The 14,479-nt window shown below is 43.7% G+C and overlaps 1 protein-coding gene across 1 annotated transcript; it reads left to right on the forward strand.

The window, feature by feature from the left end:
* Nucleotides 1-1,230: 1,230 nt before the first annotated feature.
* On the forward strand, nucleotides 1,231-10,964 carry UCMA (upper zone of growth plate and cartilage matrix associated). Its single transcript, XM_007935421.1, has 5 exons — nucleotides 1,231-1,285; nucleotides 1,595-1,660; nucleotides 1,757-1,852; nucleotides 7,055-7,153; nucleotides 10,867-10,964. Exons 1-5 carry the CDS (start codon nucleotides 1,231-1,233, stop codon nucleotides 10,962-10,964), a joined length of 414 nt encoding a protein of 137 aa, XP_007933612.1.
* Nucleotides 10,965-14,479: the final 3,515 nt, after the last annotated feature.

Here is a 14,479-nt window from a genome sequence, read left to right on the forward strand (position 1 = left end):
CAAACTGTAGTACATACACACAATGGAATACTATGGAACCCTAAAGAATAATGTAGAATCTGCGAAACACTGCATAACATGGATGAAGTTGGAGGACAATATGCTGAGTGAAATAAGTCAATTATAGGAGGACAAATACTATATTACTGCATTACTGTAAAAAGTCAAGGAAGTTTATACATGGAAGGAAACTTTGTTGGTTACCTGGGATGGGGGAAAGGGAATTTCTAGATAGGTTGGAGGGGGAAAAATGTATATATATACATGTATGTATGTATGTATATATAGAGAAGAAACCAAAGATTATTAGTGTTACCAGGGATAGGAGGGAGGGGGAAATGAGAAACTTTTGTTTGGGGGCATTGAGTTTATGCTAATGTTGGTAGAATATTTTGGAAAAGGATAGAATAATGATGGCACAACATGAAAAATGCAATCAGTGTCCCTGAGCTGTAAATACGGAAGTGTTATGTTGGTGAATGTCTTGTTGTGTATGTTTTCACCATGATAAAAGTGAAAAAAAAAAAAAAAAAAAAAGTGTGGTAGGCTCTTCAAATCTTGTGCCCTTTCTCCAGTGGAAGACTGATTAACTCTTTCTCCATGTCTTTAAAGGACCTCATGTTCCCAGATCCAGGGCTCTGCATTTGTTTGGGAGTGAGCATCAGCTGGGGGAAAACGTGTCAGGGGGAGAGGTATTCCAGTTACCATCAGAATGGCCCATGTATCCGTGTGTCACTCTGATGTGAGCACTCCAGACATGTAGTCCCTCCTCCCCAGCATTTCTCAGTCTAAATCCCCTCCTCTAACCTTCCCCAATGTACACACACACTTCAGCTTTGAGGGACTAGGGTTCTCACCTCCTTCAAGCAGATGTGAAGAGCTCTTTGAAGCATACCCTTGCTCTTTTCAATCCTGACTCTCAGGTTGGACATTCTCAACTGCAACTTCTTGGGTGTGGACCTTGGAGAGGCCACTTCCAATTTGTCCCAGCCAGGGGGCCTGATGACAAGCTGTTTCTGTAGAGGTTTGGAAGTCGCCAAAAACCTCTCTGGTGCTCCAGCTAGGAGCAGCCAATGGAAGCTGCAGCCGGGACCCCTCCCACCTTCCCAGCTAGTGGCATCCCAGCCTCCTGCCTCTCTCTTTCCCTCCTTCCTGGCCGGGCAGCATCTGGGTCTGCAGAACAACTCGTCCGTCCTGTGGTTTTCAGAGTGAGCCTCAGACTCTGCAAAGATGTTTTGGAGGCAGATCTTCCTCTCCTGTCTTTCGTCCATTGTGCTTCTGTCTTGTGAGTATGGGGAGGGTCAAGGACGGACTGGTATAAGGTAAGTATGTGATCATATGACCTAGGTAGAAAAGGGGTATGATTATTGCTAATTAGCAATAATTTAGCAGTGCTGTGCTGTGCGTAAAACAATGTAGGGAAAAACAACTTGCCTAGTGGTTTCCTGGAGAAACTGGCTCTGTGGCTTGTATGTGAGAGACACAAAGGGGTCTGACAAGTTCCTCAGCTTGGAAAGGACTGTCTGACCTGGCTGGGGATGAGGGCTCCACTCAGCACATAGGGTGGCCCTCACTCCACGCTCTTATCCCACAGTGCTGCGGGAGGGGGCTAGTGTGTCAGTGGGAACCCGGCTGGCAGCAGCAGAAGAGAACCAGGAAGGTGAGTGCAGGGGTCATGGGGAAGGGCAGATGGAGCCAGCTCCTCTGCGGCCCTGGCACCTCTGTGCTGGTAATGACAGCCTGTCTTGGGTTTCAGGTGTCAAACAGAAGATTTTCATGCAGGAATCAGATGCTGCCAATTTCCTCAAGAAGTGTGCCAAAAGATCCCCTAAATCCCGAGATGAGGTCAATGGTAAGGATGCTGGCAGTGTGTGGGCTCTGCCTGCTTTCTGCCTGTACCCTTGGTTTCTTGCTCTCACAGTTGGTCAGGCTGGAGGACAGAGGCTGAGGGTTAAGCCTAGGCCTCCAAGTAATTAAAGTTCATGTAGTTCTGAATGAAAAATGACACCATTCTATCTTTGGTTGTAAGCCACCTCTTGGATTTAATACACTGTTAGGGTGAGGAACAGAAAGGCTCAATGACACACCAAGTGCTGATTTTTCAGAAGCAGATCTCCAGGCCTTTCTTCCAAGGTGCCTCTGGGTAAACTTGAACCTCCAATCTTTCAGTTAGCAGCTGTGAACATTCAATGTTCACGCCATGCAGGACTGCACATCATATGCACTTAACAGTTGCAAGACGCATTCCAATATTGGAAAGTTAGAAGTGTAAATGGGGAGATACATGTTCCAGACTGGAGGGGATTATCACTTCTGTGGATGCTTTTCTGGGTATTAACCACAGAGGACCTACTGTGCAAGGACATCATTGCACATGGAGGGCATGCAATGAGGGAAAGAGCAGCAGGACTGGCAGCTGGAAAATGTGGGTTTTGGCGACAGCTTGGTGCTGAGTGTCCTCAGGTCAGCCACTTCCTCTCCTGGGCCCCATGAAATTTACTTATTTATAAGACCTTGTGAGAATTACCTTCATCCAGCACTGTTTTATAAACTTTTAATTCCAAATGCATTTTGGCAAGGCTTTCAAGTTTGGTGTCACACAGCCTGCAGTAGGCCTATGTCCCCATGCCTGGTGGTTCACTCACTGCCTTGACCTGCCTGACCCTTGAAGATATTTGAGTTTTCTATCCCAAACTGGATTCTTCCAAGGACTTTGAGCTCTGCCTGTCCCCTAGGCTGTGGCTTGATCCATTGCTTGTGTGTGCCATGAATAAAGTCTTTGTCTCCCTCAGCACACCAGCAAGGTAACGTTCCCATGGCAGATGCTCAGTAAAAATAACAGGGCTGTTTTCAAATGATGATGAGGGACAGAGATGAAAATGCTTGGAGGTGAATTCCTTTTTTTTTTTTTTCTTAAATTGGATAAGTATAACCACACTAGGAAAATCTCCAGGCCTTACACAACTTTGGTCTTAAAAGTTGGCACATTTTTGGATTTTAAAACACTGAAAAATAGTGATAGAGATTGACTAGTTCTCAATTGAAATCAGGGAAGCAACCTTTTGGCTGACTCCCAGTGGAGAAGATGGCATGAACTTAGGAGAGTCAAAGACTTTTCATCTTCAGAAAAAGTTGGTGCAAGATGAAGTCTGAGGGTGCTTGGCTCAGACAGGAAGATTAGTGTGTGAGACAAACCCCAGCAGTTGTGGGAGGCTCCAGAGAGCCTGGTGAAACCTGGCACTGTGCATGAGTTCACTCTGCTGTCCTTTAGTTAACCCCTGTGGGTGGGCAGGAGAACAATGCCCAATTAGCTCTCAAGTTGGGTAAGAGGCAAGAGACACTTGGATAAACTTGAATTTGGAACCAGGAAGCAGGCATCTGACATCTCTAAGCTTCTGGGGGAAAGGCTCCAGTTACTTTTGGATGAAACAAAAAACCACATCAAACTCAATGCCATCAAGTTGATTCTGACTCATAGAGACCCCCATTGGTTTTCCAAGGCTGTAAATCTATAGAAGCAGACTGCCTCATCTTTTTTCTGTGTAGTGGCTGGTGGGTTCAAACCACCATCCTTTTGGTTAGCAGCCAAATGCCTTAACCACTATACCACCAGAGCTCCTTTACGATGAGAGGAACTAATTTGATGAGATGCATGTTCTTGAGAAAGACATATACTATGCATAGAATGCCTAGTATAAAAATGCCATCTTTTCCTGAGAATTGTAATTTTCTTATTCACTGCTGAATCAGAGATTCAATTTGTCACACCCCCTAAAGGGAAACTTGAAAAGATTGTTTCCTTTCTGGATTACCTAAGGGATGGAAAATGCTTCTTTAGGAATTAGTGGTAACCCATTAAGCACCTGCTTCCTAAACCATAAGTACCTCTCACCTCACCACACTTTCTGGTGCCAGCAGCAACAGCGATGCTCACGTTGGGCATAAGAGGAAGCATTGTGTGTTCTGGGCCAAGAGACAAGTGTGGAAGCCTAATGCTCTGGGCTCTAGTCTCAGCTCTGCCCCTGAGGAGCTGTGTGCCCTTGGTTAGGCCACTGCAGCTCTCTGAGCCTGAATTTCTCTTAATGTATGTGGATGTGGGTATGAACTGTGGATGGGAATGGATTGGAGTCCCAATCACTTATGCCACCCTAAAGTTTCCTGCAACTGTTTGTGAAAGGGCAAAAGTCTGTGAAGATTTACCTAAGAAATCTACACTAAGATCAATTCACTGATAACTTGATTTTTCATCTGGTAACTAGTATTTAAGGAGTTCCTGGGAGGTGCAAATTATCAAATACTTGACTACTAAGCAAAACGGTGGTTGGACCCTACCTAGAGCCACCTCAGAAGACAAGCCTGGCAACTTGCCTCCAAAAGGTCATAGTCTTGAAGACCCAATGGAGCAGTTCTATTCTGCACACTTGGGGTCTCCATGAGTTAGAGCTGAATCGACAGCAATTAACAACCATTCTTACAATTTACTTATTAAGGTAAACTCCTTACTTGCAAGGATTTGAAATGATTTAACAGTATTATTTTACAGACAAATACTTTTTTTGTTATTTCTCCCTGTACGCCTATAATGTAGGGTAAGGAAAGGGACTGCTGGCGGCCATGTTTCTCTGTTTTCCTCATCAAACCTCACTTCCTCCTGCACATGGAGTTGGTGCAGGCAACAGCAGCACCTCGGTCTCCTCCCCTTTTACGTGAGGGGAATCACATCATGGGAGTGAGGAGTTTTTAGGGACTAGTACTTCCTGCACCTACTGCCCTAAACCAACATCCTCTACCTACCCTCATGGACTTTTCCATTTGAAGCCCATGTTAAAAGAAAATAGAGAGGTCCTAAAGAGTTTCTGGGTGGTGCAGACAGTTAATGTGCTTGGTTGCTAACCAAAAAGTTGGAGTTTGGAATCCACCCAGACGTGCCTCAGAAGAAAGACCTGGCGATCTATTTCTCAAAGACCAGACACTGAAAATCCTATGGAGCACAGTTCTCCTCTGACACACGTGGGGTCTCCATGAGTTGGAGCAGACTCCATAGTAATGGGTTTCTATTTTTGTTAGAGGGCTTTGAGTAATTCCCACCAGGAAACCCTGATACTGAAGAGGGCAATATAAAGACAGAGCAAAAATTATGAGTCCTCTGGGCCGACAGAGCCTGGTGGAACCACTGAGCCTATGGCCCCTAGCTGCCCTTCAGGTCTGGAATGGAACCCACACCTGTGGTTTCCAGCCAAACAAAATATAGGCATATGAGTTGAACATTTACCTCAAGTAGATCCTCTACTTAGAGAGAACAATCATGGGAGAAAGAAGGGCTGCTTATGCACAAGGAGACAGCTCAGGAGGCAGGAATGTATGGAGGGATGGACACTGGGAAGAGTTAACTATGGGGAGGAAATGGGAGGGGAGCTGTTGCATTGTGGTAAACTGTGGTCAATGACATGAGACAAAGTATATGTGAACTGCTATATGGAAAGTGAATTTGCTCTGTAAATCTTCACCCAAATCACAATAAAAAAAAAAAAAAATTATGAATCCTGGAAATGCATGTATCTTATATTTAAACATCTAAAAGCTAAAGAAATTTCTCAGGCAAAATTACTGCATGGGTGTGACAGCTGCACTGTGGTGAGCTGTAATGTGGTAGCTCAAGGGTGGCTCCTTCTGGGGCACAAGATACGGGCAGTTGAGCTTCAATAGCCAACAGCCAAGGCCTACTTTACTTGTTCTCAAGAACAGTTTTCAGTTATCACTGGGGGTATATTTTCCAACCACAGAAGTACCTCTAATTTTATAATGTGAAAATGGGATTCTTTACGAAAATGTTTACAACCAAATTATGTGGCAAGCGTTGACTACACAATAAGGGGTACCTGTCTTTGGTATTCTCCACCATCAGGATGTTGACCTTAACCTCTCACGGCCTGTGTTCATGATCTATTTCTGTGCAACAAATTACCCAAAACTTAGCAGCAGCTTAAAACAAAAATTTATTGCCTCAGTGTCTGTGGACAGGAAGCTGGAGGCCTCAGGCTCAGGGTCTCTCACAGGTTGCAGTCAAGGTGTTGGCAGGTTCTGCAGACATCTCAGGTTCAGCTGGAGTGAGATTTGCTTTCAAACTTACCTCCATGGTTTTGGGCAGACCTCAGTTCTTCACTGTTACCAGCAGAGGACTTAAGTTCCTTGCCATGTGTGCCTCTACACAGATAGTGGACAACATGGCAGCTGACTTCTCTGAGAGCAAGAATGAGAGAGCTAGAGAGAGAGAAGCCCAAGATAAGGCCAGACTCTTCTGTAACTTAATCTCAGATGTAACATCCATCATTTTTGCCATATCTCTGTGACAGGTCCAGCCCACGCTCCAGGGGAGTGGACTACACTTATGAGAAGGCGGGAACCATTGGGAGCCCTCTCAGGGCCTGCCTACTGCATGCCTTGTGACCTGAATAGATTTCTATCAGAGCAGCTTGGTGCCACTTGCTTTAATATTTTCCTCCTTTAATGGGACTCTAAGCCTCTTAAGTTGAAAGACCGACCCTTCCTTGCTTGCCTTTTTATGTCCAGTGTAGGGAAGTTCAGTAACAAGTGCTCAAAAATATTGAATAAACTTGAAAATATTAATTATTAATATAACTTTAAATTGGATTTTTCTCTCATGGAATTAACTTCTGATCATCAGATTTGCAATTGACCTCCTCTACTTGGATAACCACTACCTTTATGTTAGTGGAATATCCTCTGAATCACCTTATCTTTTGAAGCTTCCATCTTCCCGTTTGTAAAATGAGGTGGGTGGATCAGATGACCTCATAGGTCCTTCAAGTTTTGTTTATTTTTGCTACCCACACCACTGTTCATTTCCAAAACTTTTTCATCACCCAAAACCAAGTTGTTAAATGTAATTCAGGAGTAAATCCTTTCAATGAAGCTCCCACTCTTAATACTTCACAATCCCTTCCAACCAAATTAAACTTCTCAGGCAAATGACTGGTGTCTGTTACATGCATGAGTCTCTTGGGGACAACTCTTGCCTTTTTCCTTTTTACAGCGGAGAACAGGCAGAAGCTGTGGGTTGATGAGCTGCGGAGAGAATATTACGAGGAACAAAGGAATGAGTTTGAGAACTTTGTGGAGGAGCAAAATGATGGTAAGAGCTCAGTTAGCATCTTCAGAGAAGTGGGACTTTGTGGAAAAAAATCGAATGATTTGCATCACTTCTCCCCCAATTTAAATTTGGTTTAAATTGGTGGTAAGGAAAGATCTGGTTTCAACTCACATCCATGGATCCTTGAAAAGAACAAATAAGAGAAATCACAAATGGTCGTGAGGAACTTGGAAGAGAATATCTAATTAACCACTGGCTTGGGGCTGTGGGGATGGGGTTTGTTTGCTGACAGAATAGATATAAAATTCATCTCCCTCCCTCCTCTTACTTGGGGAGGCATGTGTTCACTGACTCAGCCTTTGAACTAGTGGCTTAGCTATGGTAGTTGGCTGAGAGTATTTTATTTTAAACTCACTTCCAAGTCCCTTGGATCCACGTTCATGTAATGTAGGAATGACTTCATTCTGGAAAACCAAGAGCATCATTTACCAATTCACTATAATCTTCATTTTATCTGATTGAACAGGAAACTCAGAAAGCACTGGTCCTTGCTGCCCTGCCTTGCATACTCCCCACCCACAACACCGACAGCTGCAGCTACTCCATGGCATTCAATCCCAATTCCAGCCCCCCAACAGCACGAGAAAAGCAAAACCCAAACCCACTGCCATTGAGTCCATGCCGCCTCACAGCGGCTCCCATTTGGTTTCCGAGGCAGTAAATCCTTATGGATGTAGACTGCAGAGTGGCTGGTGGAATTGAATCAACAACCTTCTGGTTAGCAGTCAAATGCCTCAGGCACTATACCACCAGCGCTCCTTCACAGCATAAGGCAACCTGAATATTTCTACATATTTGTTCACAAGTAAACACAGTTGCTGTTAGTGCCCTTGCTAAGCCTTGGCCTTTTGCCTCTTACCAACAGATAAAGGGGATAAAAAAAAGTCAAGGGAGCTCAAAGAAAAAGCCAGGCAATTGGCACAATCAAGACATCTTGATTGTACTAAGTCCTCAGGGGAGGGGAGGGTATATTTTGGAGGGGGAATGGGGTAGAGGGAGGCTCTGTCTTTGAACCACAGCCTGCTACAAGGAGGGATTTGACTTTGCAGTGTATTAAATGACTTCAAGCATCACCCACAAGAAGCAGTAGGAGAAATCAATGACGTCAGACTAGCATGCCATTATGTGTTTCAGTCTTTTCCCAAAACTTCAGATAGAAATACTTCTGAGCAAAATCACCTCGCAGCTCCTGGGTGCACATGAGCTCAGCTGTCCAGTTAAATTACCTGTAGTAAGTCAAATGTGTCTGTCCTTAGCTTTCTTGCTCTGATGGATTTGGGAGGGAATCTATATATGAAAAGGATGAGACTGTCAGGCACCTGAGGGCGGCAGGGCATCTGTTCCTCTGCAATGTGGTGCCAGGAGAGCCCCACAGGCAGTCCCTGGGCTTAGATTCCTGCAAATCACATACTTCAAAAAAGTCAGGCTGCTATAACTCTCACAGGCAACATATTCTTTTGGAGACTTGCTTACTTTGTTGGACAGCTTGGTGAGAGGCATTATAAAAATGAGAATGTGGCCTCCAAAATTCCATCAATGTAATTTATACTCATATTATTACTAACTGCATCTTACTGTGTGCGTTTTCAAATGTTTCTGGTTCAGATCTGGGTAAAACACCTCCTCTGTTTTCCATTTCATGGAGAGTGAGTTAGTTGGATACCAAATGATAGTTTGTGCCATCGAGTCGGCCCCGACTCATAGCAACCCCTCCTTGGGTTTCCGAGGCAGTATCACTACGGAAGTAGGATTGCCCAACCTTCCTTCTGAGGAGTGGCTGGTGGGTTTGAACCGCCAGCCTTATGGTTAGCAGTCAAGTGCCTTAGGCACTAAGCTACCAGAGCTCCTACCAAATGACAGATCCTCTAGCAAACTCAGAGGATCCCTAAACTCAGGGCCTCGTGCCTGTCCCACAGGGGTGGGGGGTGGAGAAGTCACTGCAGAGCAAGGCACTGCCTTTGGGGACTGTAGTAACAGCAGCTGTTGTCACTGAAGGAGCACTTCCTATGTCAGGCACTGAAAATCTAATACAACCAACTGTGGAGAGAGGTCTTATAATGTCCATTTTTACAGTCTCAGAAATTGAGGCTTTAGAAAGGATGCCTGAATTGCTGAAGGCAACATAGCTAGTAAGGACTAGGAGGACTAGGACTAGTACGCCCTAGGACTTAAACTAAGGTATTTTTGCCAGCCAAACTTGTGTTCTCACAAATCAAGGATGATCAAAGCATGAGGTCTTGGAGGTCTTCATTGAAGCAGGAATTGGTCCATGAGGATGGATGAAGTGAGGTGGGTAAAGCAGAGTGGCCCAGTAGGGGGGCTCCCCAGGGTCACGAAAGGCTTAAGTGAAACAATCTAAGAAGAGTTTGGCATGATGTAGGGGGAAAACATCAATGTCTACATCAAAACTATGCTCTTAAAATTGGCAAGAGTAGGTGGTCTATCTGGCCTTTAGAAAGACCTAAAAGAGCCAAGAGCTAATACCCAAAGCTCCAACTGGGGCATGACTTTGTGAGCCCCAGGCTATCTCTGGGGTACCAAGTTACCTAAGAGTATTTTTCAGCACCAAGGGTAGCGCTGACATCTTAGCTCTCACCAGGAAGAAAACATTCAGGAGCCCTGGTGCTTGAGCACCAAGTGGTGACAGGGGCCCTTCTTGTTGGAGTGAATCTTGGCCCAAGCCTCTGGGCCTCCCAGGTGCTAAGGACTGCAGGGTCAAGGCCACAGAGGATACTAGTTTCTCTAGCACCAAAATCAAGTTCACAGCCTTTATGATGAAGTCCACAATTGAGAAAACAGGCAAGGAAAACATCTTGGGTTTTAGAAGATGTGATCTTCTACATTCCCATGCTCCAAACACTTTTCATGAATACTTTCAAACACTGAGGGCCTTGTGCTAGTGCTTTAGTCTATTATCTGTGATTGACGTCAGAAGCCTAATCCCCAATTACACAAAGGCATTATTCATAAACATGTCTTCTCAAAGACAGTAAAATCAGGACTTTCTCACTCATTAAAAACTCCTGTTTTTAGCTTTTAACTATGAAAAACTTCAAACATATGGAAAAGTATATGGTATAATGAATGCCTTAAACAACCATCACCTAGAATAAAAAATTATCAAGATTTTTCCACACTGACTTCTTTTGGTATTTTTTTCCAGTTAGATTTTAAAATATAGCTTTAAAAGTTTTTTTGGAAAAAAAAAAAAAAAACAAACCCAGAAAAGTGTAGAGGAAAATATTATCCATACTATCATCACGCACAAAGTTGACAACTGTTTATTTTCTTCCAGTAGTTTTTTCAACATGTACCTTGTATCCCTTAGTTGTTGTCTTTTCTAGCCAGGGATTGCATAAGGCTCTTCTTTTTGCTGGTTCTGAGGGAAAGAACACTGAACTGGAAACCCAGGCTCTGTCTGGTCTCTGCTCTATTGGTAACCAGCTCTGTGACCTTCACCTTTCTGGGTCCTTATTGCCTTATCTGCAAAATGAGGTCTTTGAACTCAATATTCTCTTATACTTATTCCAGCTCTGGCATTCTAGGGTCTGAGGTCACAAATGAACATGACACTTTGTTCATGTTACCAGGGGGCAGGCAATTTCTCAAACTGGGCTGCAGCTGCCCAGTATGCGTGGCTCTCCTTAGATTGCAGCACCCCATCCAAACATGACATCTTTACCTTTTCTCCACAGAACAGGAAGAAAGAAACAGGGAGGCCATTGAGCAGTGGCGCCAGTGGCATTATGACGGCCTGTACCCATCATATCTCTATAATCGTCACCACATTTGATCTCATCTTGAAGCAAATCTAGAAGACAGAGCTCGAAACCCACATATGTATCCCAAGTGTTCAAACAACTACCTAACCACACAAATAGGATCCTGAAAAGGGTCTCAACTTGGGGTCTGCTGTAGGAATCAGCCCTGGTAAAAACACATGCCTCTTGTTCTGATAGATTACAATGTGCTGGCATTTGCTTCTTTGAGGATGATTCTTTGAGGTGAGCAAATGCCTATGATACCTTCTAGCACAAAATCTACAGTGATTTCCCCTGCTTAGCCATTGTTCCTAAATTAACTCCCATCTGAAAGCACAATTAAAAGAATCAAAGTAAAGAAGAGAGATGACATTTGTTAATTGCTTACAAACAAAATCACTGAATCAATGATGTGTATCATCTTCTCCAAATCTCAAACTGAGTAGTGTCAACTTGTCTGAGTGACAATGCTATTCTCACTGACTTGGGGTGTTTCAAAGCTTGGGGTGATACACAAATAATTTCTTTTAGAAAGATCAGCAAAAGGCTGGTCCCTATGAGGTGGAGGTTAAAGATGTCCCAAATATCCAACTTTCCCAACTGCTGTATCACTGCATCATCTCTAACATCAACTCCTCCTCTCCTCTCAGGACTTTCTCTCATCTTAGGGTTCCAAAATTCACTGCAATGTCTCATAGAACTCACAAACCACCAAGAAAATGGCTCACCCAGTTGTGGAGGCTACAAAGTCCCAAATCCATGGATCAGGCATCAGTTTGAAGGACTTGCCTCACTCATGTGGTTGCAAGGGCTGAGGAACCTAAATCAGCAGGTCAGATGACAGGCTGCTGGCTGAGGTTCCAAGAACTCTAGGTCAGACGATGACCAACCAGATGCAAAATCCAGAGCAAGAGGGAGCATTTTGATAGAGCGTTCATATATACTGGATGCAAACCATACCCTCAAGGAAACTAAGGAGCATGGTGACTTGAGTCACACCCTCTAGTAAGACTATAACTCAAGATACAGCCCATTCTAATCCTGCCTCATTAACATAATAAGCAACTCACTCCAAAATGGGATCATAACCACAAGCACAGAGGCTAGGATTTGTAATACATAAAAAATGGAGGACTATGGCTATGGTGGCTAAGGCACTTGACTGCTAACCAGAAGGCTGGCGGCTCAAACCCACCAGCCACTCCCTGGAAGGAAGATGGGGCAATCTACTTCCGTAGTGATACTGCCTTGGAAACCCAATGAGGGGTCGCTATAAGTCGGGGCTGACTCGACGGCACATAACAACAACAACATGGCTAGAAGAGCTGTATTAAGTAATTCACTGCACTGCAAGTGAATATTGCTCTACTCTTCCTAGTATGTCTCAGTAATTAGTCACATCAGTGAGAGAACAATACTAATACAATTTATTTTTGGTAAAACCATTCTCTGAGGTTCACTGAGCCCAGGTACTATCTCAAGTCTTTGTCAAGAGTCTTAAGGTTCAAGTGTGATCTCGTCATCTCATCCTTCAGAAGCCAGGGTCACTGCAAGGACAGTAGTTAAAGCAGGTAAAATTCAGTCTGGGTATCATTGGCCTTTCTTCATAGTGTCCCTTTCCTCCTTCCCAACCTCTCTGCTCTCCTGCACCAGACATCTGTCCTACTTCCATTATTGCTCTCAACTGACCTCCAGGAACTCCATACTCAGAAGGCAGAAAAATAAAGATCAATAGAAGCAGGCACAATCTGCTGGGGTCACATTATTATGGAAAATAAAGAGGACTCTCAATGAAGAATAAGCGTACACTCTCAGTCACGCTGCTACCCCCAGCCCTGGGCACTCTGCTTCCCTATCACTTGGGTCCCTGGCCAGCAAGGCCAGCCTGCTTTTGAGGTTGGGCCTGCAGCAGTCTAGGCCAACTTTGCATGGCGATTGCTTTGAGGAAAAATGGCTTCAATTATAGTAAAAAATTCCCCAGAGGCAAGAATGATTAATTAGATCAGGACACTGCAATGAATGTATGTGTGTGTTTATTTGTCTGTATAATAGTCTTCCCTGTTTCTTTTTTTTTTGTTGTTGAAAATATAAACAAATATGTACTCATTCAACAATTCTTACATGCACAGTTCAAAGAGCTGGTTACATTGTTCATATTGTGCCACTATTCTCACCTTCTCTGTGCATTTCACCACCAATGACTTAGACTCACTGTCTCCTAAACTTTTCATCTGTGCTTGAAAATTACTGTTGTTCATTTGGTCTCATATAATTCTTTAAAAGAGTGTAACACTCAAGGCAAACATTATGTTAATTGAGATAAACTGTTGTTTAGCTTAGCAATGACTTCAGGGGATAGCTTTGGTTGCAGATTTAAGGATTACCCCAGGGCAATAGATTTGGGGTTTTTCCCAGTCTCAGTATATCCAGGAAGTCTTGTTTGAATGCATGTTCCTCAGTAATTTTAAAAAGGCTGAGAAAGTCTTGAAAACAGTCTAGTGATTAAGTGATTATGCATATTCCAAATCATCTCATCTATAGTCAGCCCTGTGTTAACTCACAGAACTCCAAGCAGGAGCTGAACTCGCCTTGGGAAGGTGGGCTGGGTACTGGGCAAACTCCCTCATCAAATACGGTTACTAGGGCAGGTAGGATAGAGGCAAATTTTCTTCTTAGTGCCAAGGAGTTCTGGGATTCATAATTTGGAAATTCAGGTTTGGAGCACAATTCAAGTCCCATCACAACAAAAAGCAAAGCAGTGTCCACCGTTTTAGTGGCACGACAATGTGTAAAATGTTGCCATTAGCGAGTGTCAGTAGCTGGGACTTGGGAGTATTTTAGTGTGCAATGTTGGGGATGACTAAAGTTAGGTTACTAGTACATCTTAGTTTTTGATGTGTGTCTAAGTTGGTTCAATCAGAATGCTACCCAAAAGGAACTGAGGAAAATGAGAAGTTTCCTTAGGCTTAGAAAACACACACTAAATATTCCACCTAAAACTGCACTTCACCACTTGAAATAGTCTTTACATTTCAATTCATTCTTGCTGTTAGGTGCCACTGAGTTGATTTTGACTCATAGCAACCCTATGTGACAAAGCAGAATTGCCCCATAGGGTTTTCCACACTGTAATCTTTATGGAAGAATTTTGTCAGGTCTTTCTCCCATGGAGCTGCTGGGCGGGCCTGAACCACCAACTATTTGGTTAGGAGCCCAGTGCTTAACTGTGTGCCAGCAGGGCTCTTTATTCATTCTTACCCCACCATATGTGTGTGTGTGTGTGAGTGTGTAAATCAAACCAAACTCACTGCCATCGAGACAATTACAACTCACACCAACCCCCACTGGGTTTCTGAGGTGGTAAAAGTTTACAGAAGTAGATTGGCCCATCTTCCTTCCATGGAGTAGTTGGTGGGTTTGAACCGCCAACCTTCCAGTTAACACTCAAATGCCTTAGGCACTGCACTATCAGAGAGCCTTATGTATGTGTGTATAGATATACATACATAAAACCAAGACATTCCCACTATAAAATTATTAGATATAA

The sequence above is a fragment of the Orycteropus afer genome, unplaced genomic scaffold (assembly GCF_000298275.1).
Source record: "Orycteropus afer afer isolate SDZICR_OR568_19922 unplaced genomic scaffold, OryAfe1.0 scaffold00028, whole genome shotgun sequence".
Lineage (NCBI taxonomy): Eukaryota > Metazoa > Chordata > Mammalia > Tubulidentata > Orycteropodidae > Orycteropus > Orycteropus afer.